At 45.3% G+C, this 21723-nt stretch overlaps 1 protein-coding gene across 2 annotated transcripts; it reads left to right on the top strand.

The window, feature by feature from the left end:
- The first annotated feature begins 1187 nt into the window (after positions 1-1187).
- On the top strand, positions 1188-17939 carry LOC146195410 (uncharacterized). Of its 2 annotated transcripts, none has more exons than XM_084597818.1 (4): positions 1188-1559; positions 4569-4658; positions 8766-8862; positions 17674-17939. In XM_084597818.1, exons 1-3 carry the CDS (start codon positions 1346-1348, stop codon positions 8840-8842), a joined length of 381 nt encoding a protein of 126 aa, XP_084453944.1. In that variant the 5' UTR covers positions 1188-1345; the 3' UTR covers positions 8843-8862; positions 17674-17939. The 2 variants fall into 2 exon arrangements, with proteins under 2 accessions (XP_084453944.1, XP_084453943.1); XM_084597817.1 differs by having other exon boundaries at positions 1275-1559; positions 4536-4658.
- Positions 17940-21723: the final 3784 nt, after the last annotated feature.

The raw sequence follows: 21723 nt of genomic DNA on the forward strand, positions 1-21723 counted from the left end.
GCATGTATGCTGTAGGCCACAGAGACAAGTTGAAATATTTGTATGGTCAGTTTCATTAGTGCTTAATGGAAGTAACGTGCACGCAAACAGGTGTAGGTAAAAACGTCCCCGGAAAAAACGTCTCCGGAAGAAACGTCCCCTGAAGAAGCGGCAACTAGGAAAAAACGTCCCCAAGGCCAAAATCGGCCCTAAAAAAGATTTATTCTGGAACACACATGAAAAAAACCAACAAATGTTATGCCATTCTTTCTCGGCTTTAAGTTAAATGTAATCATCATATGGAACCTGCGTCCTCTGGGGACCCGAAATGTTTACAAGAACTGCATAAATTAAAGCATGTCACTGTCACTGTATTACCGCTGCCATAATTTTTTTTTGTCATGAATGCCCGCATCAATTCAATGTTCGCGGTCAATTCCAAGCCGACAGGTGAAACCGCTGTAATAAAGTTTACATGCATCATTCATATCATTGCAGTTCGCCACGGAGAAACGTAGTCTACGTCCTATAGCGCGAGACTCCAGCCCCGTTCGGGGACATTTTTTCCTACTTCGCCAATAGGGACATTTTTTCCGGGGACGTTTTTACCGGATCCCCACGTAAACACCCCACACTGTCTTCGCTTGAAGCTTGACCGGTAAGCTATTTTTGCATGTCGCATATCTTGCCTGACTGCAGGCGCCATGCTTTCACACAACTGTTTTTGCTTTTGCTATAAGCTAGAGCCATTAAAATTTCATCACCATTCAAGAGTTGAACACTGATAGTAGTGATGCACACATCACAAAAGAAAGTATCGCTCGCGGGTGACCAGTGGAACAGTGTGCGAGCAGGATTCGGCGTCTGTTTCCAAACAAATCACTTGATCTTCCAATATAAACACACAACTAAAACAATGGCCACTGTCGCTGTTTATGATCAGGAATTTTCGCAAGGAACTTGGCGATGCATTGGGCCAAAGCTCCGATTTGCTGAACCACCGCAACGCATTTCTTATCTGTCAACCCGACGTACATGACAAGCACGCATAGTTTTTCCAGCATCGCAAAAAAAGAAGCGAAACTCACGGTGGTCTTTTCCGCCACCGCTAGCTTTCGCTAGCACCGCCACATTTCCGAATGCGCAAACTACAGGCGCGCATACACGACAAACATGTAGCGTTAGTGCGTAGACACTTGACATCGTGCTTGCCGCTGTTAGGCGAACAGCAAAGCCGTTGAAGTCGGCAACTTCCGAAACCGAAACAAGTCGAAACCAGCCGAAGCAGCCGAAGCTGTAGTGCTAGTCATAGCCATTGGTGGCGGCGTCGCGGCGTCGCGCTTTCTTTTGTGCTGCTGGCGGCGTCATGCTCTCGAGATTTGCGAGGCACAAAGCGCAGCAAAATAGCTCGTGCGATGTGCAGAAGCGTCGTCAGGTTATGTGTAAACCTGTGCAAAAAGTGTGCCGGCGTGCCCAACAGATAGTGCGTCTTCCTTTGTGCGCTTTCACTGGAAACACTACGCTGACGGCGGGACTATTGGAGGGCGGTCACCACCCGGGACACGTTTGGCATCTCAGATGTAAGTAAATTTCCTTCTGTCCTGCACATTCTTCTGAAAACAGCGCAGAACTGGTCATGCATGCCAACACAATGCTAGTTTGTTAGTTCGTAAACAACAAGACGCGTTCATAACAAACGGTTGTTTGGTTTTGACAAAGTAAGGGGGGGGGGGGGTGTTAATGCTTTTGCAGTGTCTTGGAAAAGAGACAGTGTCGTGGGCTGCACGATTGGAGTAAAATATGCCGTACAAATCATCATTCGTAAGCTCATTGCGGGGTGCATGATGCCGGTGCCGTACTGCGACTCAGCCTTCGGCAAGAATTTAGTATGGGCAGCTTCGTAAGTGCCTCGACCCGGTCCTTACGTTGTGCTGCGGTTGAAGCTCCGGCGCTTGTGCATTGAATTTACACGGACTGAATAAGCGGTAAAACCTACCTGCGTTACGACAGGGCTAGCTCATTATTCAAATGTTCTATAAATATTGCGGATTATGGGATAAGGAGCCGGCGAACACGCGACGGCAGTATGATTCAGCTGTAATCGTATTTAAAGCACCATTGTCGAGCCTTGGGTGCAAGTAGAAGGCAAAAAAAAAAGCTTTTTTTAGCTATTTTTGAATTTTTTCACCTGTATTGGCTTCACATTTTCTTTTGCATAATTTGTTTTGACTGAAGTAATCCACAAAAACTACAAAGTGCATATAAATGACAGACACCAAACTCAGGCCTTCAGTCCAAAAATAGCAGTAAGGTGTAAAGTTAATTATGCATTCAACAGTACCAATAGTATTGATTTTCTTGTGTAATTATCTACAAATGAAGCAAAAAAATCTGAACTAATTGTGCTGAGATGCCCCATCGACATCTTCCCTGATATGAAATGTGAATCAAAATGTGTGCAGGTTTTTTTGTACTCAGTGTATGAAATTCATGCAGGTTTTAAATTGAGGAGTGCATGCAGGATTCCAAGCAAAACAAGCCTTTGCTCAAGGTATCATTCCAGTGTGGTGTTTTTGTTTAAATTTATGCATGTTTTGTAGAAACAACTGTAGATGTTGATAAGGAAGTGGTTTCGGGGGGTGGCTGCTCCTGGCCCTACGGTGCTGCGATTGGTAGGTCACCGCAGCTTGCGGCGGGGGCTAGCCTGCCACTGGATTTCTATCTGTTGTAGGCAGTCTTTGTACCTACTACCGTTTCAGTGGTGGACGACGGCTGTTGCGACGTGCCTCTCTCTCCCACTTTTTTCTTCTCTATTTTCTCTTCTGTCCGCACGAGGCAGTGGAGGTGGCTCAGCTACAGAGCCAGTAGTAGGCCCATGCATTTTCGTTATCTTCCTTTAGTCACAACAACAAGTGGTGGTGTGTCTGGATCTAGCTCATGAATGGCTACCACATTTATGAATCGTTTGGTGGCCGCATGCACTTCCATACATAGTTTGAACAGTCACGTTACATTCTGCAATTTACTTCTTTTTACTTTTTGGATGGATGTGTTTCCACTTTTGAGTGCGTAGCCTTTCACAATTCATAATTGATCGGGTGAGCGTGTTTTGACATGATAAAAGGTTTGGCAGTTCGATAGCATTGGCCCGTCATGATGCACAAGCAGCAGACTGCTTGCTGCGCTGGTGCCAATATCTTTCTAGATATCACTTGATCATCATGTCAGTGTTGAGATCATTTAATGGAAGTGTGCAGATAGTTATAATCCCACATTTTCTTCACTGGCTTGCAGGCAGGAACTTGTCAGCAAAGCAGCTTTAAAAAGGAAAGCTCACAAAAATTATTTCTCTAATTGTCTGTTAAAACTGGAAAAAATTATTGTATAACTAGACTGCTCACTCACCATGTCAACTTCAGCAAAAAAAAAAAGGTTGGATAATAGAGGCAGTTGCACTGCAGTCCTGATAAATATGTTGAAGTTGTTGAAACATAACTTGAGCTTTGAGTGCAAAATGAATCCAAGCTAGATCTGCTAGAGAGCAAGTAAAGTTGAAAGATGGAAAGATGGCACTTGACTGAATTCTCTCGTGAAAATTTATATATCTGGTCCGACTCTGCACATTCTTCCGAGTTGACGTAGTGGGAGCTAGGGATTAACTTTTGCCTTTCTTGGTGCACTGCTTGTGTGTAACCCGAGTTGGGGTGGAACATTGCATGTTCAGAGGGTGGTAGGGAAGCAAACTTGGTGGCACTAGGAAGGCTATGAACAATATGAGGATGATAGGCTGCCTTTAGACTGACTGGCTTGCATTTCTCGGTGTGTTTTGTATGTGCGAATGTTCCATAAGCTGCCACATATGTCTTGGATTTGATGTTGAGGCGACTGGAATGATCAAAAACTCAATGTTATGATCGAAGTCCTCAGAACATGCTGTGATTTTACTCCTGGATTAAGTTGCAGACATTGTTTGCTGGGCATACATACCTTTGAGAGGAAATCCAGTAGATGAAGGTACGGGCAGAGTGCTTGCTTATTATTCCAACCTAACTGCTCAAACAACGTCACCATTTTCTGGAAACAGATTGTTCAAGCTTCCAGCCTTCCGGTTGTTCACCCGTGCAATACAGTGAAGCGCATTTACGCCTTGGCACATGGCAGGCTCAGGGGCTTGTTCATCGCTACTGTACTAAGTTAGACCTCAAGTGGACTCGAAATGCCTTTTTCCATTGCCATGAAGCAGGGTTTAAAAGAAGGTTTGATGACGGACATACTGTTTGCTCTGCTAGCAAGTAACGAAGAGTTAGCATAACATTTCTTACAAGTTACACTATCTGGCACCTCTTGATGTGTGTTGTGCCTGCTGCGCCACTGAATCCTTTGTGTGAGATCGGAGGTCCCTGCAGGATTACAAACTTATAATGCTACTTAAATTATGAGCAGATCGAGGTGGTAGATAGTAAAACTCTGTTAATGGTGAATTCCAATAACAGACTGCGGTCACTTACAGAACATTCTTTTCTGCTCATTTTGGACCAACTGTATTCCAAATGCAGATCCGGAACACAGGTTTCATCTTCCAAATGCAGATGAGGAGCGATTGCTGAGCCAAGATCGCTCCATGGAGCAGTCTGGATTGCTCTGCCGAAATCAACAGGACCGGCTGGAAATTTACTTGAGTATGCGTTCAGCTGCACCTACCATTTCCAGTAGATTGTCGCTGCTGTGCTTGCTGTGCCCTCTGCAATAATCGACTATTGGTACTTGCCGCTGCTACGAATGCAAATTGCTGTCATGAACTAGTGCTCACTTTTGAGGACATCAAGTCTGAGAGCAGCAGTATTCTGCAATAATCTTTTTTAAAGACCTCAGCTCAGAGTGCGACTGGAAAACTATGTGCAGAAACAATCTTTGTGTGCTATTTGTGAACTCGAAGCCATTCCTCAACTCTGAAACAGTGAAAACAGTGATCTGAGCCTTTGTTTTATTTGAGAATAGTGCCAAACAAATCTTACCGTGCTTGCCCGCACTAGACTATCTGAAAGAATGGCATAAACTGCTGAGGTCAACACCATTCTAAGACCTATTACAGGTTTAAAACAGACGACATGTGTACACGAAGCACAGGCTAGCGCACAGAATGACTGGCATTTCCTCTGTCAGTCCATGGGCACTACCTACTTGCGCTAGCATGAGTTCCAAACACAGTCGGGACACAATCTGTGCTGGATGCAGGTGCTCTGTTGTGGAGCGGGCAATCCACTTAAGTTCTGGGATTGTAATTCACTATGTGTGGAGGAAAAGCAAGTGAACATCTCTCTGCTGGCATATGTCACATTGCCTGCTGCCATCGCTTTTGGTTTCAATATGTGCTAGTGACAGGAATGCTCAAAGCACAAGTGGGAGTGGAGACACTGATCTGCGCCATTATGGAAATGCCAAGATGTTAGCATGGGCAAACGTCTCTTTGCATCACCACGAAGGTTGCTAATGCTCAGCTCCATGTATGAGCAAGCGAGTGCAGTGCGGGCATATGTCAGACAGCTCGTTAACTATGGGCCTACAGCAACAGCTGCCATACCTTTAATGAGAACTCTAGACTAAAAAGGCAATTTTACAAAGAGCAAAGTAAATGATGATAATGACTTTTTTTTATTTAACAAAGCAGGTGGTCAGAGTGAAGAACTCATGCCACGACTGTTAATATGCCTCTACTGCCCCATTTGTAAAGCAAGCAGATTGAAGTTCTCGAATGAGCATGTTTACAGTCGTGAGCAGCTCTGTTAGATGTGTGTCCATAGGGTGGCACATTGTTTCATTGTTCAAAAGAATACGAAACAAAAGGTGGTTTGGAACTTAAAGGGGAAAGAACAGAGAAGCTGGCTGTATTTTTGTTTTGTTTTTTCCTAAAAAAAGAAGCTGGCTGTAGATGCAGAAATACTGTGAATGGTGAGAGGTGGACAGGTGCCAAGCAGTCGTGAACTGCACCTGGACTTTGCAAGGAGCCTCATGCTACTCATGAGCCACAGTTTGGCCATACCTAGCTTATATAAGCTTGACTTGTACAAAACATGCCTGCAAATGCAACCCTGCCTCAAGGCTGCCTACACCCTGCTGTGGCAGCTTCAGCGTTTAGGACATTTGACTAGTGAGCTGGGTGACGCGGGCTCGGTCTTAGCTGGGGTGGTTGCATTTCGATGGTGGAAAAATGCTAGGTGCCCATGTGCTTTATAGTGTCAGTGCACATTAAAGAAGCGTAGATGGTCGAAATTATCCAGAGCTATCTACAATGGCTGACCCTCGAAGTCAGTTTCTTTGGCATGTTGAACACCATGATCAAATCAAGGCTGCCTACTGTTAGCATTAGTAGAGTACCTTCGCAATGCCACAGTCTGCCCCTCACCACACTCCTAAATTTCGTTGTTTGCAACTCTACTCAGGTTACTTAGTTTGATGACCCCTTTTCCTGAAACAGTAGCAGTTGACGAAAAGAAGTGTAAAAGCATATCTCACGCCCATGCACTGAACTCCGAGAAAGGTGCTGATTTGGTCATAATTTTTTTTTCATGAGAATTTGGTCAGTGTCATAATATGACCCTTGGAAAGTCATATCTCTACTGAAATGTTCATGTGATAATCTGGGTAGCTTTTATAGATGGCTTGGATGATATCATAAGTGCTATGATGGTGAACTGTGCTTAGTGTCTGCAATACCTGCATGATGAAGATGGTGAATGCAAATTAGACAGATGTTTGCTCTACTTTTGGTTCACCAGTGGGTGCCTAGTGAGTCGTCAGCGCAAGCTATCCATAGGTCCACTTTCTTCATGCAATTTACATAGCTGTGGAGTTCTCATAATAGCAGAAGTATCATATTTATGGGTCACTAACTTTTTTTTTTTAATTTAAGATAAGTAAATACGCCGTCAGCAACCTTAGAGCGCAGCATGCTCTTTACCTGTATTACCTGTTTATCATGGATAGAATAATGATGCTGTACTCCTGTGCTACTTTCAGTGTTCAATTCTGCACGGTAGCACATCACTATACTCAGGATTAAATGTCTGGCTATGCAGCTGAAGCTAGGCAAGAAAGTGAAGGCAACATACCTCTCTTCCCTTGCCATGTAGAGTGGGTTACTTCAGCGCTAGTGACCTTGCATTAACTCTCCAACTTTCTCCCTTCACTTCAAGCCTGCACATGCCTAGCCCAAATAGTGAGCAAACCACTCTCCTCGGCAAAGAGACTAAAACTTGTCTCCTTTCCTTTCGTACCTTGGCTGCTTAGCCCACAACATGTCTCCGTGTATAGCAAGATTCAATGCCATATTTCCTCTTACTGTCGGAGCACCCTCTGCTTCTGCTGTACCACCCTTGCAGCAGCCCAGTGTTTTGTTTACCACAGAAATTCATGTCTGTGCAAGCTACACTGGCATGGAGAGGTGCATTTCTGAGCCAACTTTCATGCTTTATGATGATACTCTCTTTGATCGCCTTTAAGTTGCATCAAACCTGGTCATGTGTGTTGGTCAGTACCAAATGAAGTAAATTTCTTTGACTAACATACTTTGAGAAGGATGGCAATTTGCATGAGTTGGTAACGCGTCATCTTGAAAGTAGCAGCACGAAAAAACAAGGATGTGAAAGGAGGCAAGCAGGCAGTAACTCGCAACTAAATTTTATTGATGCAAACATGAAATATATAAAGCCAAGCAACGCCGCAAACGGCTCAGTCACTGATAAGCAGACAGCAAAACATCAATCACTAAAATATCCGAGCGGTTCCATTTATGTAGATATAGGTAGAGGTACCAACTTGGCTGTGCATTGTAAAGAATGCACTGGTTGCTTTCAGTTTCTTTCAGCTGCGCACATTCTGGCTGTCATCCATTTCAAATCAGCTGGAAAATCATTGAAGCTGAAGGCATTTCACGACTAGGTAATGAATGTGCTAGTGAGCCGTCCATCGTGGTAACATGCAGTGAGTTGGGATATCTAGATTAGGGAAGTGCTCTTAAATTTTAGTGACTCATGTTTTGCTTTCTGCTTATAAGTGATTGAGTGGTTTGCATTGTTGCTTGACTCCTTTATATGTTGCAAGTTAGCGCCTGTCTTGTCTCCTTTCACAGCCTTGTTTTTTCGGGCTGCTTGTTTCAAGATAAAATACAATTTCTGCTACTTAGGTCATAAACTGAATTCTAATGAAGTTCCACATCTCTTAGAAAAGTAGTATTGTAGTTACAGGCATGTATTAAGGCCCTGCACTACAAATTAAGAGGCTCGCTCGATATAATGCATAAAGGGAGAGCTTGTCTGATCTTGGGCCTAGTGGGCATTAGTGGATTATGGATAGGTTGATGTTAAAATGTACTTGCAGTTAAAATCAAGTAAATGCTTTATTTGTAACTAGGGGCACTGTGATGCCTGACCTGTTCTTTTGCCAGGCTGGCGACGAGATGGAGTGAAAGGATTTATTTCAGTGTTGGTATGTCTCGGGTGATGTCAACATTGTTTCTTCTCTGGCTTTATAGGCAGTCGCCCTTCAACGAATTCAATCCTAAAGTGAAAGTTTGAATCCAAAAAAATATTAATCTAGGATTACTTAGCAGGCAGAGGCGAATTCATACAGTGACTTACACCAGCACGCCACGCATCATTTCAAGAAAAAAAAAGTATTGTGGTGTTCCTATTCTATGCCTTTATTTCTTGCTCACAAAGCCTCTGCATGTAGGTCTTGCACTATATTACGCTTTGATTTGTTGGTTCATGGTACTTTTTACCTTACAGCAAGCTCCATGTGGCTTCAAAGCAATGGCTTCTTCAAGCTCTACAATACCCTTTGCCAGAATCACACAGTGCTATGATGGGCAAGTAGGACATTGATGTAAGTGCTGAAGACATTTTTCAGCATGTGTAGTTTCTTATCTGCCTAACCTACTATTGCATTTGTGGCTCCTTATGTTTATTTTGAAGTTCAGGTTTCTTCAGTGTTTTCTTTGATTGCTGCCATTGCTTACTGGCTATGGCATTTGGCTGCTGAGCCTGAGAATATGGAATGGAATGGTGCCTGGGGCCTGTCGATACAGGCAAAATGCAAATTTGCCTACATGTTGGGCAGTGCCAGTGCACAGTTTAAAGAACTTTTTGTGGAAGAGGGAGGGCTCTGGAAATTAGCCCAGAAGCCCTCTTTCATGATGTCTCTCATAGCTCATGTTCAGCTTCAGAGTAATAAAAGGACATTGAGGACAAGCTGAAGCTAGCTTGTGTTATACATTTCTGCATTCTATTCACTAAAATGCTATTTTACAGAAAATGCAAGTTTCTTTTTAAGGTAGGAAAAGCCAGAAGTTTTGAAACAAATCTCATTACCAGCTGATTTTATAAGATGTGAGGATAGTACACCTTGAAGTGAAGCTCATGCATCTTCACTGTGGTTGCTGCAGTTGTTGGGCTAGTTATATTCCTCTGACTGCAAGTTAAATTAGCAGAGTACAGTAGGGGCAATGCAGTCGATATAGGTTTCAGTAGGTTTCAGTAGTCTTGACATTGCACTGCTTTCACATAAGTACTACCATCTTTCATTTGAATATGATTGACAGTATTCTGAGTAGTGGCAGGCCGGCCACATGTGATCAGAGTTCTTGAGTGCATACTGGTTGCAGATTTTCACCATACCGCCATGGCTGGAATGCCACGTACCGGGATGCCAGTAGCACTGCAGCAACTGAGAAGGAAGTGGTTGAGCGTTTAATTGGATGGGAAAATTCAGTGTTATCTGTACTTTTAAGTGTTAAGCTGATGTAATTTGTGCATGTGGAATCACGTCAAGCAGTTATTACTTCTCGGCTAGCTGTATTGGCGGCGGAGGTACTACAAACTACTGAGGAAAGTGTTGCTGGCTTCTGTCCTCGTTGAAATGCAGCTGCTGATGATAACAAATGTGGCAAGAAACAGGTGGCCTTGCTTCCACCTTGAAATATGTGCGTGTTTGTGAAAAGCATTGTTTTGAGGCTTAAAGGTAACCGATACCATACCCCTTCCATGGAGAGTAGACCAAAGCACATCCTCATAATTTGTGAGTGAGGAGGGAGAACTCACAAGTTTCAGCAAATGTAAATGGCGGTATGGGGTTGTTCTGGCAGAATACTTCTGCAGTGCTTCTCTCCTCAGCGAAAACCCCTTCACTGTGGCGGTAAAACCTGTTTTGGGGGCAGAAATAGGGTGCTGCCAAGAGACATCTCTTGTGACAATGACCACATCCATTACCTGCTCCACTCTGCCTTGGTTCGCGCTCTCTATTAAAGGGATTAAGCTCTTAAGAGCACCTTAACCTTACAGGTACCATTCATAACCCCCCTCTCTTCCCTTCTGGTTTTCAATAGAGAAGGCATGCTCCTCCCAAGGTTCGTGCATAACATGAGACTTAATACAGAAATATTCAGCATGGCACCCAACTTCTGCTGCAACGGGGATTGGGAGAATATTTTTGCAGGTCCTCAGTGCACAATCACATAATACTTCATTGACATAGCCTACTATATGTCACCTACACATTACTCGTGGAGTTTGTATTCTTTTTTTTCTTGAGAGAAAAGCGCTGTTCAGTCAAAAGGCACGATGCAGGGGAATGTGGAGTGAGCACTGATTCTGTGTGTTCGCAATTTTTGCTTAGCTTTCGTTCTTTTTCTTCTGGTGGTTTGGCAGGGTTGCTGATATTCGAGCGACACAAGAACTGAGTCATGAGTCTGCTTCTTCGCAGTGGGATCGTGCGTTTGTTTTCCTCATTGTAATGAAAATGTGCAAGGGTACTGACCCTATGTGGGGCTGCGAACATATTTATAGCGCATGAGTTATTTGCACACATGCACACCACACACTTGCAGTTTTGTAGTGGTGAAAAGAAGTAGCTGTCAAGACTGAGAGCATCTTCTAAGGGCACATAAATGTTGATGTTTGAAATTAAGCTGTGAATTTATACAAGATGTGGCTTAGTTATTGAACTAACAATTTTTTAGCACTATAGTTGTTTCATGTAACGGGTTTAACTTAAGGTACAAAGGTGGCCGATTGAGCCCTGTGCTCTAACACACTGTGCACAGAAGCAGTCAAATCTTTAGTCCTCCCTATCTTCTGCTCAGGCCAAAGCAACTCATACCTTGTTGACACAAAAGTGACGTGTCAGTATTATTCCTGCATATCCTGCGTGGCGGTTTTTTTTTCCTTTTTCATTCTACTGGGAGGGAGTGAGAAAAGGGCTGCAAGGTCTTTCTCGTCTATGCGGGAAGGACGAAAGGGTACTGGGAGGTTGGCTGTCAAAGTGCTTTAAAACGAGTGACTGCTTCAAGCTGCCCGGGGCGCTCAATAAATTGTGGGTGGGTGGGAAGGGGGAGTGGAGGTAGTGAGAGGGGGGTCTAGCTGTTTTCCGAGCTAAGCGCACAGCAGCATGTATGCTTCTTCCTTTTTTTTTTTACTTAGTAGTGCGGAGAGGATAAAAAAATGGGGGCGGGGGGGGGGGCTTGGCCAGCGAAGGTGGTGCTGTTTCAAACGAGTGACCGCCTGGAGCTGCCCTTGGCAAAGCACAGAGCAGTATGCACGCTTGCTCCTTTTTTCCCGTAGCAGCGAGGTGTGCGCTGCGATAGCCTGAGTGGCAGTGGAGGGAGCACTGAAGATTTGGCTGCTTCTGTGCCCGTGCACTGGGGCAGGTTTTGTACCTTAAGTTAAGCCCGCTATGTGATACAAGCCTGAATCACTTTGGGGCATTAAACCCCAAACCAAACCTTGTGTGAAACATTTTGTATACTATTTCATGGCTTAATCCAAACATCAATGTTTATGCACCGTTCAGAAGATACTCTGTCTTGACAGAATAATTTTTTGCGCCACTACAAAACTGCATGTGTATAACGCAAATAACTCAAGCTCTGGTACTGAATATATGCAGCCCCACATACGGCAAGTACTCTTGCACATATTCATTACACTGCGGAGAGCAAACGCACCATCCCGGTGACATGATGCGAAAAAGCCGACTCAACTCCAGAGTCCCCGCGTCGCTTTGCATACCCATACAAGCTGTACACTAAACTATCGAAAGAAACAGAACGAAAGCAAAAAATTGCAAACGCACAGAATCAGTGCTCACTACATTCCCGCGCATCTCGTCTTGACTGAGCAGTGCGCATCTGTTAAAAAAAAATCTAGGAGATACATATATGTGTCGTATAGGCTACGTCATCCATGTGTGACGTGACTGTGCACCCAGGACCTGCAAAAATATTTTCCCACAGGAATTGCGCTATGCAGGATAGCTGATACTCTTGAGTTTTGCAAAGAGCCTTTGTAGATAATTGTGCCCCCATTTTCACCCTGGTCAGTTCAAGGAGCAAGAGGCACGTAGGAGCACAATTACCTATTATAATCTGTATGATCCTGAATGGGCCAGGGCTCTTGTGCCATTCGCAGGGCAGCGTACAGCTTGTGAGATTGAGTATCGTGACAGGAAATTGGCACTTACAAAAAATACTTTCACTTGAACTTCAACTCCATGCAGCCCTCAATGCCTGCTTTTCATTTGTTGGCAGTTAGGTGACCTTGAGGGCTCATCGACTGCCACTCAACTTGTAAACACGGGACATTATATCATTTGCTCGCTATTTGTGCTTTGTTCTGCGAGTTTATCCAGCTTTTCACAAAAGTGGATACAGTGAGTATGCACAGATCTGTTTTGTGAAGCATTGACTGAGTGACTGCCCAGGTCAACCCTGTTCAACCCAGAACTTCTGGCATATTGTTTCGTGGATACAGCTTTGGCTACCCTCCTGACATCCCAGCTTTTGACACCAAGTATGCATAACCATGGCCTATCACAAACTGCAATGCTGTAATTGATCATCACATACTTCTGTGGTGCTGCACATTTCAAATTGTCACTATATGGGAGCAATGTTTCAGAACCTACTTAATGCAGAGCTATGATACACATTTGAGGACTAAGAGCAAGTTTGCTCTGCATGGTGACTTCCAGAGACAGGGACACACTTGTGGGGAAAGGCATGTTGCGTACATACCTTCCAACCCTTTGATTTTCTAGAAAACCAGATTTTTGACCGAACTTTCTGATTGCACGATCACTGCCCTAAATGTTTCGATAAGGGGCTTCTGCCTGCAAAGAATGGCTTTTGCAAAACCGGCACTGCGGAATCAGCAGCCACGTCTTAATTGCCAGCATCTCCATCAAAGGCCCCACTAGCACCATTGGCATCATCGGCTAAGCAGGAAATCAATCAAAGCAGACTTTAGCTGAGCGAGAGTAGGTGTGGCTGGCTGCACACACAGTTGATGTACTGCGTTTCTTGTAGGCAGCGGTGCACAGCTAATGCAGCCACAGTAGATATAGATGCTTTGCTGGCTTCGCTTTCGATCTGAACTAAGGGCAGCTGCTCGGTGCACTTCACGTTAAAGGGTTTTTCCAAATGTCACGCCATCTGATCCTCCTGTATTGAGCTCAGCCGCATGCCTCATCTTACCAAGCTGCTCTATGCACAACAATGGCGTGATTGCTCTTCTTTCAGAACCATCACAGCCAACAACGGTCGCAGACGACATTACGTGTAAAAGGGCTAGTAATGGTTTTGCATTGAAGACTTACAGCACTCCGATGGTGCTGAGAGAAAACTGCGGTGGTGGGCACGCAGACCAGTTTTGCTTTAGCTATGGAGACATAGCGAGAACACTCGGTGACGGCCTGTAGATATCTCGGCGTACACCTTTAGACATGTATTGCACGCTTGCTGCTGCATGTGTGTATGCTCAGGATGTTTAGATTAGGACTCATCAGACACTGCCTGAAAGAGGCAGCCCCCCCCCCTTTCGGACATTGAAACATCAAACATGGCCTCTTCATCACCCCCTATTGGGCAGTCTTCCCATTTTTGGTCTTAGCACATGCGTATAAAGGAAGCTGGGGGCCCACTAGCAGCGCAGTTGAGCCTTTGGAAAAATGAACATTTGTGCTAGAGGCATCAATGGCTTAGTTGTCATATCAGGGTAGTACAGACGTCTTCAGACTCGCGGTGCTGTCTAAGTGGCTGGTTGACTCGTTCTGTGGAGACACATTCGCGGTAAGCAGAAGGCATGGCTTTTCAAGCACAGTGACCATTGTGGCTCCCAGCTTTGTTTGTAAACCAATCAGGGAGTTCAATTTGTTTGTTTGGGTGCATACGTTGCAAAGCAGCATGCATGTTTTCTCCCCTTGCCCCTGAGCCCTGCAAGGTCAAAGAGCAAGTGTAGCAGCAACTTCAAACCAAACCTTAATAAACAAATTTGGTCACTAAATTTCACATTTCTCAATGCATATGTCATGTTCTACATGGACTGTATCACAGCGGCAGTGAGGTGTTTTCAGCTGTTTTTCACAGCTGCCTTTTCATGCATCCTGGGAAACATGTTCTGTTTGCCTGTGAATATAGAGGTTGCTTCTGAACGTTCAGAGGACTTGACATTAGGGCATGAGTCTGTTATGCCTGTGGAATAGATTTAATTCAAATTTTGCCCTTGGGGTCGAATTCACAAACATGTCTCGACTTGACACTACCTCAGCTCTATAAAGTGAAGAAAACAGTCTTCTCTACTCAAGGTTCAGTTGAGATTCTTGAATGCTTTTCAGCATTTCTTATGACTTCGTATCCTCTAGAAATATCCCTCCACTCTACGCAGCACACATGGCTTACAGGGACAAGACAAAGGCCAAAATTTGGCCTGGAAAGTACATGCCACTACGTGTAACCTGGTCATTTTCGAATGTGAAGTCCTTCTGAACAACATCAACAAGCTGTCTCAAGAGTCGCAGCCTAATAGGTTGCGGCAGCCACTTTTTGATGGCGACAAAAAGTAAGGCACCCGTTTGCTATGCAACATCAGTGCACATTAAAGAACCCCAGGTGATTGGAATTTCTAGAGCACTTCACTACTCATAGCCTGAGTTGCTTTATTGCATAAAAAAAAAGTCCCAGCCTAGTAAAACTGCTCTGTTGTGGCCGATGAAAGACACGAACGCAGGCAGCTGGGAATGGAAGTGAGTTTTATCACCAACGCCTCTGCCTATATAGCCCTTGTTTTACGCAATATCAGATGTCAGTTTAGGCGCATGCGCAAGACAAGGGCTATATAAGCAAAGGCATTCGTGAATAAAACTCACGTTCCTGGCTGCCTGCGTTTGTGTCTTTCTTTGGCCACAACAGAACAAAAATATGTTTTGCAAACTGCATGAACAAGGCAGCTGTGAAAAATGGCTGAAAACAATTCACGTCTGGCAACATTTTCTGTCATTGACATAAAGCTTGTGTAGAACAGGATTTAGGCATTGAGAAGTGCTAGAATTGCTGTGAAATCTAGTGACCTAGTTGCGTGTTTGCACTCGAAGTGCTCGGCGGTGAGCGTTGAGCACATGTAAAGTGCAAAGAAGCATATTGCAGCGCATGCACCCCAGCCAAGAAATTTGGCTTTCCAGAATCAAATGCCGCTTGTTTCCAAGCAAGCTAGGATCTGTAATTGTAAATGTACTTGACTGCGAATATCCCTGAGCCACTCTGAAGACAGAATTGACCCCCCTCCCCACAGCACCGTGCATCTAAAACATTATGCACCGAGGCAATCAGCAAGCCATCGATGTGTGCAGCAGAGGTGTTCCATGGCACAACTGCACCTCCGGTACCTCCCTCTTCCTATTTACAATATGCCATTCCCTACAATTGCACCACTGTTCACAGTGGTTCATAGAAACCCCTGCACATGCTTTGTTTGCTGTTAGCCGTCAAATGCTTGCTGCAATTTGGCACTCGGCACGCTCTGAAATGTTGCTGAGGCATCCGGTGACAACTTGAAATATGCCTATACCACAGCAGTATAATGCGGTGATCAACTACAGCATTAAAAGCTGCACCTGACAACAGCTATCCATACTCATCGTTAGCTGCATGGACTTCGGGAGACTTGTCTTGGTCGTACTTGAAACAATGTTTCAGTATTTTCGAGTCAGATTGAGGTTCCCACAGAGCCAATGCTTCAAAGAGTGGGTCTGTGAATCTTATTGTATCCGCTTTAATGAAAGGCTTTGTATGCAGTAGAATGAAGTCCGCACAGCGTGTGAACGCTACAATGCCTCATGTTTGCAAGTGGAGGTCGAAGTGGCCCTATATTAACGTCATTTCAACTTTGAAATTCGTGAGAAAACTTGAGTTTTCTCCTGCACTCGAGGAGCGATTAAAATAAAGCTTCATTTCTAAAAAAAAATGCCTCGAGGATCGCTGGGACTAAAGGTTTCAGTCAAGGTCTCCATGCATTCTTTCCGCATGGTATTTCTCAAGAAGACTTTGTTGGAAGGAACGCTCGGAGGCCGTCATGAATTCTAACCAAGCCTTGAGTAGAGGAACAGCTGTTTCCTTCACTCTGGAGCAGAGGCAGAAGGTTGAGTCGAGGTGCATCTTCATATGATCATATATGTAGGATTGCATAATCTTTCAGGTTTATTTTTATTTTTTAGCCGTGTATGCTGAGCCATATCCAAGAGTGCACACTTCTACTTCTCGAAGGCCGTTTAAATCTCCAGTTTTGCACTGCTCTCTTGACTTTGTAGTTATTGTAGCTTTTCATGAAGCGGTGTACAAATGTCATTGATCGATAGTGAAGAAAAGAAGCCAGCATTCGGCGAGGCCAAGGAAAGCACTGGGGATTGTACTTTGTGTGTTTTTTTTTTATTTTTACTTTGGTAATCACACAAATTAGTAATGTAATCTGTTTAGGGGAAAGATAAATGCAAAGTAGAAGGAAAAACAACGTGCCGATGGTGGGGACCAAACCCATAAAGTACAATCCCCAGTGCTTTCCTTGGCCTCGCCGACTGTTGGCTTCTTTTCTTCATGTATTATAATGAGTACCCTCATTTCCCCTTCATTTATCTGCTTGTCGCCTACAGGGGTCTCGGTTCTGGAAGTCTTGAAGCCATAGGTAGCATAAAGCACAGCTTTCGCCCTCGCTCTTGATCACATTCTATGTGACGCTGGCGGTAACACAGGACATTCCACGTCCACCGCTATGGTTGAGGGCGGCGCTGGTGAACACTCTCAAGGTTCGTATAGAGACAGCATTAATACGTAAGAAAGTAGCAGGTGGAACATAGCTCAGTTGGAAGAGCACCGGACGCGATATTCGGAGGTCGTGGCTTCGGTCCCCACCATCGGCACATTGTTTTTGCTTCTACTTTGTGTTTATCTTTCCCCTAAACAGATTACATTACTAATTTGTGTGATTACCGAAGCAAAAATTGAAAGAAAAAAAAAAGTACAATCCTCAGTGCTTTCCTTGGCCTCGCCGACTGTTGGCTTCTTTTCTTCATGTATTATAACGAATACCCTCATTTCCCCTTCATTTATCTGATTGATCGATAGGACATGGTTCGAAGGCCCTTGAAATATCTGTTCGACTGAGGTAATAAATTTTGTGGGGGTCTGATGCTGAACAGTCTGTATGCTCGTGTCAGTTCCTCAGATTTCTGTAGTTCAGAATCGAAACTTTTTGAATTGAATTGTTGTCAAATAATAGTATAGCACCTACTTGTCCCTTTCCCAAAATGTTTGGAAAGACATGAGCTGAATTTTCGGATCTGGGATATAGTCCTGCTTTTTTTTGCATTTTGCAGACGTCGCACAGTGAAAACCTGTATCCAAGCCCGAACCCAACAGGTCAACAGCAGCAGAACAAGGGAACCTATATCCAAGCTCCAAACTGGTGGACCGAAAGCAGATGTTTTGTGACCGCAGTGTGTCAGCCATGCTGAGACATGGCATGAATAAAGCCAATCCAGGTGACCACATGTGTCTTTTCCAAGCATGCATGCTTTACACATGAGGCATATCTCATGGAGGGCATCATTTCGGCAAAACATTTTGTCACAACTGCAGCAAACACTGATTGAGACCTTGCACAAGGCCTAAAGCTGGGATATTAGTATTATGCGCAACACAAACATGAGGAGTGGTGTAGGAGCCTTGCAACCATGCAGAGTATCATTATAGCATGGTAGCATTCCTATGTCAATGTCTCTCGTCCTCTAAGATCACACTGCTGTTTTGCATCTTTTGAATCCTGAGTCTCGAACAATCCTCACGCTGTGTGCGGGTCGGTAACCATGCACAGGTTTTTGCATGCCGTACCTTTTGAAGCGAAAGCTTGTCTACGCGTATCAGACTGCAGCTTCGCGTGGCTTCACATAGCCTAGTTCTGCGCATGCGTGTGACGTCACAGCCAAGGCCAGCTGTGCAGCCTCCTCGCCAAGCTCTGCCAGCATTGCCTAGCAACGCTTAAGAGGTGTGCGACTCCTCCTCAAAAAAAAAAAAAATTGTCTCCACCGGGAATCTAACCTCCATCCCTTGGATCCCCAGCCAAGCGCTTTACCACTGTGCCACCCCCAGATCGTTAAACGCTGTTCACAACTCCGCTTGTCTACCGTGATCCAATGGCTTGGCGACACATTTGAATGTATCAAATACTAAAATATAGTTAAGTCAGTCAGTTAGGGTGCGGCAGAGATGTATCAAATACATGTTAATTAAACCAGTCAAGCTGACGCCACGCTACCTGAAGTTGAGCCAAAAAAAGGGCATAGGAAGGGATTGGGCGTGCAATTTGAAAGTACCAAAGACTAAAATAGTCAAATCAGTCAATTAGGGTGACGTCAAGGATGTGACACGCAACCGGAAGTAGAGCCGGAAAGGGGCATAGGAGGGTGTTGGCATGCAATTTGAAAGTACCAAAGACTAAAATGGGTAAACAAGAAGTGAATTAAGCAACCAACAGCAGCATCCGTGCTTTCATATTACTCCAATGCAGATTCTGCACTGCTCTAATTTTTTACACACCTAGCTGTCATGCAACAGTACTATGATACATATTTTCAAAACATTTTGATGCAAATACAAGAATTGTAACTCAGACTGAAGAGTCTCCAAACATAAATTGTGTGACATTACACTCCTGCTACATATTAAGGTTTGCACTTGATCGACGATGTCAAATACATGACAAGAAAGCGCAACTTCCCAATTCAACCTGCGAAGGGGACGGGCAAATCAGGTGGTGATAAACTGATTAAATTTTGGCATGCAGCAGACCTCAAGGAGCAGAAGAAAATAGGATATGAAACATCTGGCCCACAGACCAGTGGCAGCTCTTAACATACAGCTCTGCATATATACGCGTTTAGTTTTGTGATGGGATTACGCAGTCATGCATGCCATGTATGTCGTACACTTCACGTAGGCTGTATGGCCACGTTGGGTGTACGTTCACCTAGGTTGTACGTTCTCCTAGGCTGTACGTTCTTCTAGGCTGTACGTTCTAGGCTGTACGTTCTCCTAGGCTGTACGTTCACCTAGGCTCTACGCAGCAATAATTGCGTACAGCAGTCTTGTACAAATATCGTACAATTTTTCCAGTAGGGAAATACTTGTACCAAAGTGGTGTTAAGCACGAAATAAATCTAATAATTACATAGTAATGCAAACTAGTGAATAATAGACTGAAATATTCTTAGAAGCATCCTGTTAACAACTGCCAAGCAATTATCTTGGCTCATGAGTACCTTTCTTCGCCGCTAGATGGTGTTGCGCGCGCGGCGGCGTCGTCTGCTTTCTCGCTCGCTGTGAAGTTTTTGTAACTTCTGCCTTTCGCACAGAGTGGCAAATATTCTAATAACGATGTCTACAACGCCAGTAGTATGCAGTCCGAATGACGCTAACTCTTTGACGGAGGAATTGCTGCCGCCGTTGCGAGTACGAACGAGCTGCTTGATACCGGCCCCGCGCCGGCGCGTCCGCGCCTGCCTATGTAGCGGGGCAGCGTCCGTAGCCTTATCGGCCGCTCAAGTGTCGTGAGTATGCGCGACCTTTCCGTGAATAGCTGTAAATGTAGGACGCAGCCGATGACACATGGAATCCGACTGCATTCGACCCAGTCAGCCACCGTCTGCTCCCCTTCCGCTGACGTAGAAGGAGGGAAAACTCAGCTCGCACTTACGGACGCGAATTATTTGTCTCTACGACCGCCGGATTCAAATGGTCGCACTGCTGTTGGCCGAGAGCTCCCGATCGCAAAGTAGCGATCGAAGCGCGTAGAGCACCTTTGCTTCTAACGGCAGCCCGGCATACCCCTTCGTCCCCATTTCGCTTCGCGATCGGCACGCAGCCTTAGCCAGTGTTGCCGCAAAACCTCCTGAGACATGTAGAAGGTGTTGTCTCGTTTTTCTTTTTTTTTTTTTGCTGCGTCAGTTTACTAAACCCGCAAAGCGCTGCCCCCCAAAAAAAACACACACACAAAAAAAAGGATACCACGGCCGTACTCAAGCAGCTGAGCGGCGCGCGCCGTCGCTCGACTACGGCCATGAGGCGCCACAGCGAGCGCAGAGCGGTTCCATCTCGAAGCAGACCAACTCGTCGCGGTTCCTGCTCCGGCCGGCAAAGAGGTTCCTTCGGAGCGGTGGCCCCGCCCCGTGCCGCTCCGTGACGTAGGCGAAAAACGTGGAGCCGCCTCCGGAAGTTTTGGGGGTCGCGCTGGACGTGACGCAGCAACCAATTAGGAGCGGCGAAAGGAACCAGTTCCCGAACGGAACCGTCGCGGGATCTGGCCCCCGGCTTCCGCCCTAACCTCGGAACGCATGACTGCCTTTGGCTTTTGCGAGGAGTTCTGAATAGAGCTCATGGTAAAACGTTACCTGACTATCTCCTGGCTGTTGATATACACAAAGCCTTTGACAATATTCGCCATGAGGTTATCCTGGAGGAACTCGCCAAACGCTTTCCTAGTACTCGTGCCCAAATCTGGATCCGCAATTTTTTGACATCTAGACCCATTCAGCTACATGGCAAAGCTCCGGGATGGGTGCCCAAATCCTATTACTTGGATAGGGGTGTGCCTCAGGGCTCCATTCTCGGACCCATATTGTTCAACTTGGCCATGACACGCGTCGCCGAGAATCTGGAAATCAGCACAAGCGCAAGATTCGCTATATATGCCGATGATATTACCGTCTGGACTGAGGCAGCGGATTACGTAGACAAATATTCTATGGAGACTGAACTTCAGGCGGCCCTTCTTTTTCTTGAAGACACACTAAACAAAATTGGCCTCGAACTCGCACCACATAAAACAGAATTGATTAGTATCGACGGAAAACATAAAATCAACCCCAGTATGCAGATCCATCTTCACATCGGAGGCAACACCATCACCTCCTCAAATGGGCAAATCCGCATTCTTGGCCTGCCCATATCAAGCTGCAACAGCCCCCAGAAATGGGTTCATCAGTTCCAACGCCTTTGGCCAGCACTGCTACATACAATTCGTCGCCTGTCCAACCGGCATGGCGGTGCGCGGCAGCATGCCTGCCGTGCGATGGCCAGAGCAGCGGCGGTCGGGAAAATTCTCTATGGCACACCCGTCCTCCAATTGTCGAAGACTGACTTCGCTAAGGTCGAACGCCTTCATCGCGCAACACTACGCACTATTACCGGTCTACCTAAGCACACTCCTATAGCCGAACTTGAGCGTTTGGCCGCTCTTCCACCGCTCACTAACATCGTTACCGAGTCACAGACGCGTCATCGAATACGTCTAGAGAACACTGTCCAGGGGCGTCGCCTGCTGTCCTGGGATGAACAGCGTAACGACAAAACACCAGCCCTATATGCATCAC

The sequence above is a fragment of the Amblyomma maculatum genome, chromosome 3 (genome assembly GCF_055883805.1).
Source record: "Amblyomma maculatum isolate TAMU_Amacu chromosome 3, ASM5588380v1, whole genome shotgun sequence".
Taxonomy (NCBI): Eukaryota; Metazoa; Arthropoda; class Arachnida; order Ixodida; family Ixodidae; genus Amblyomma; species Amblyomma maculatum.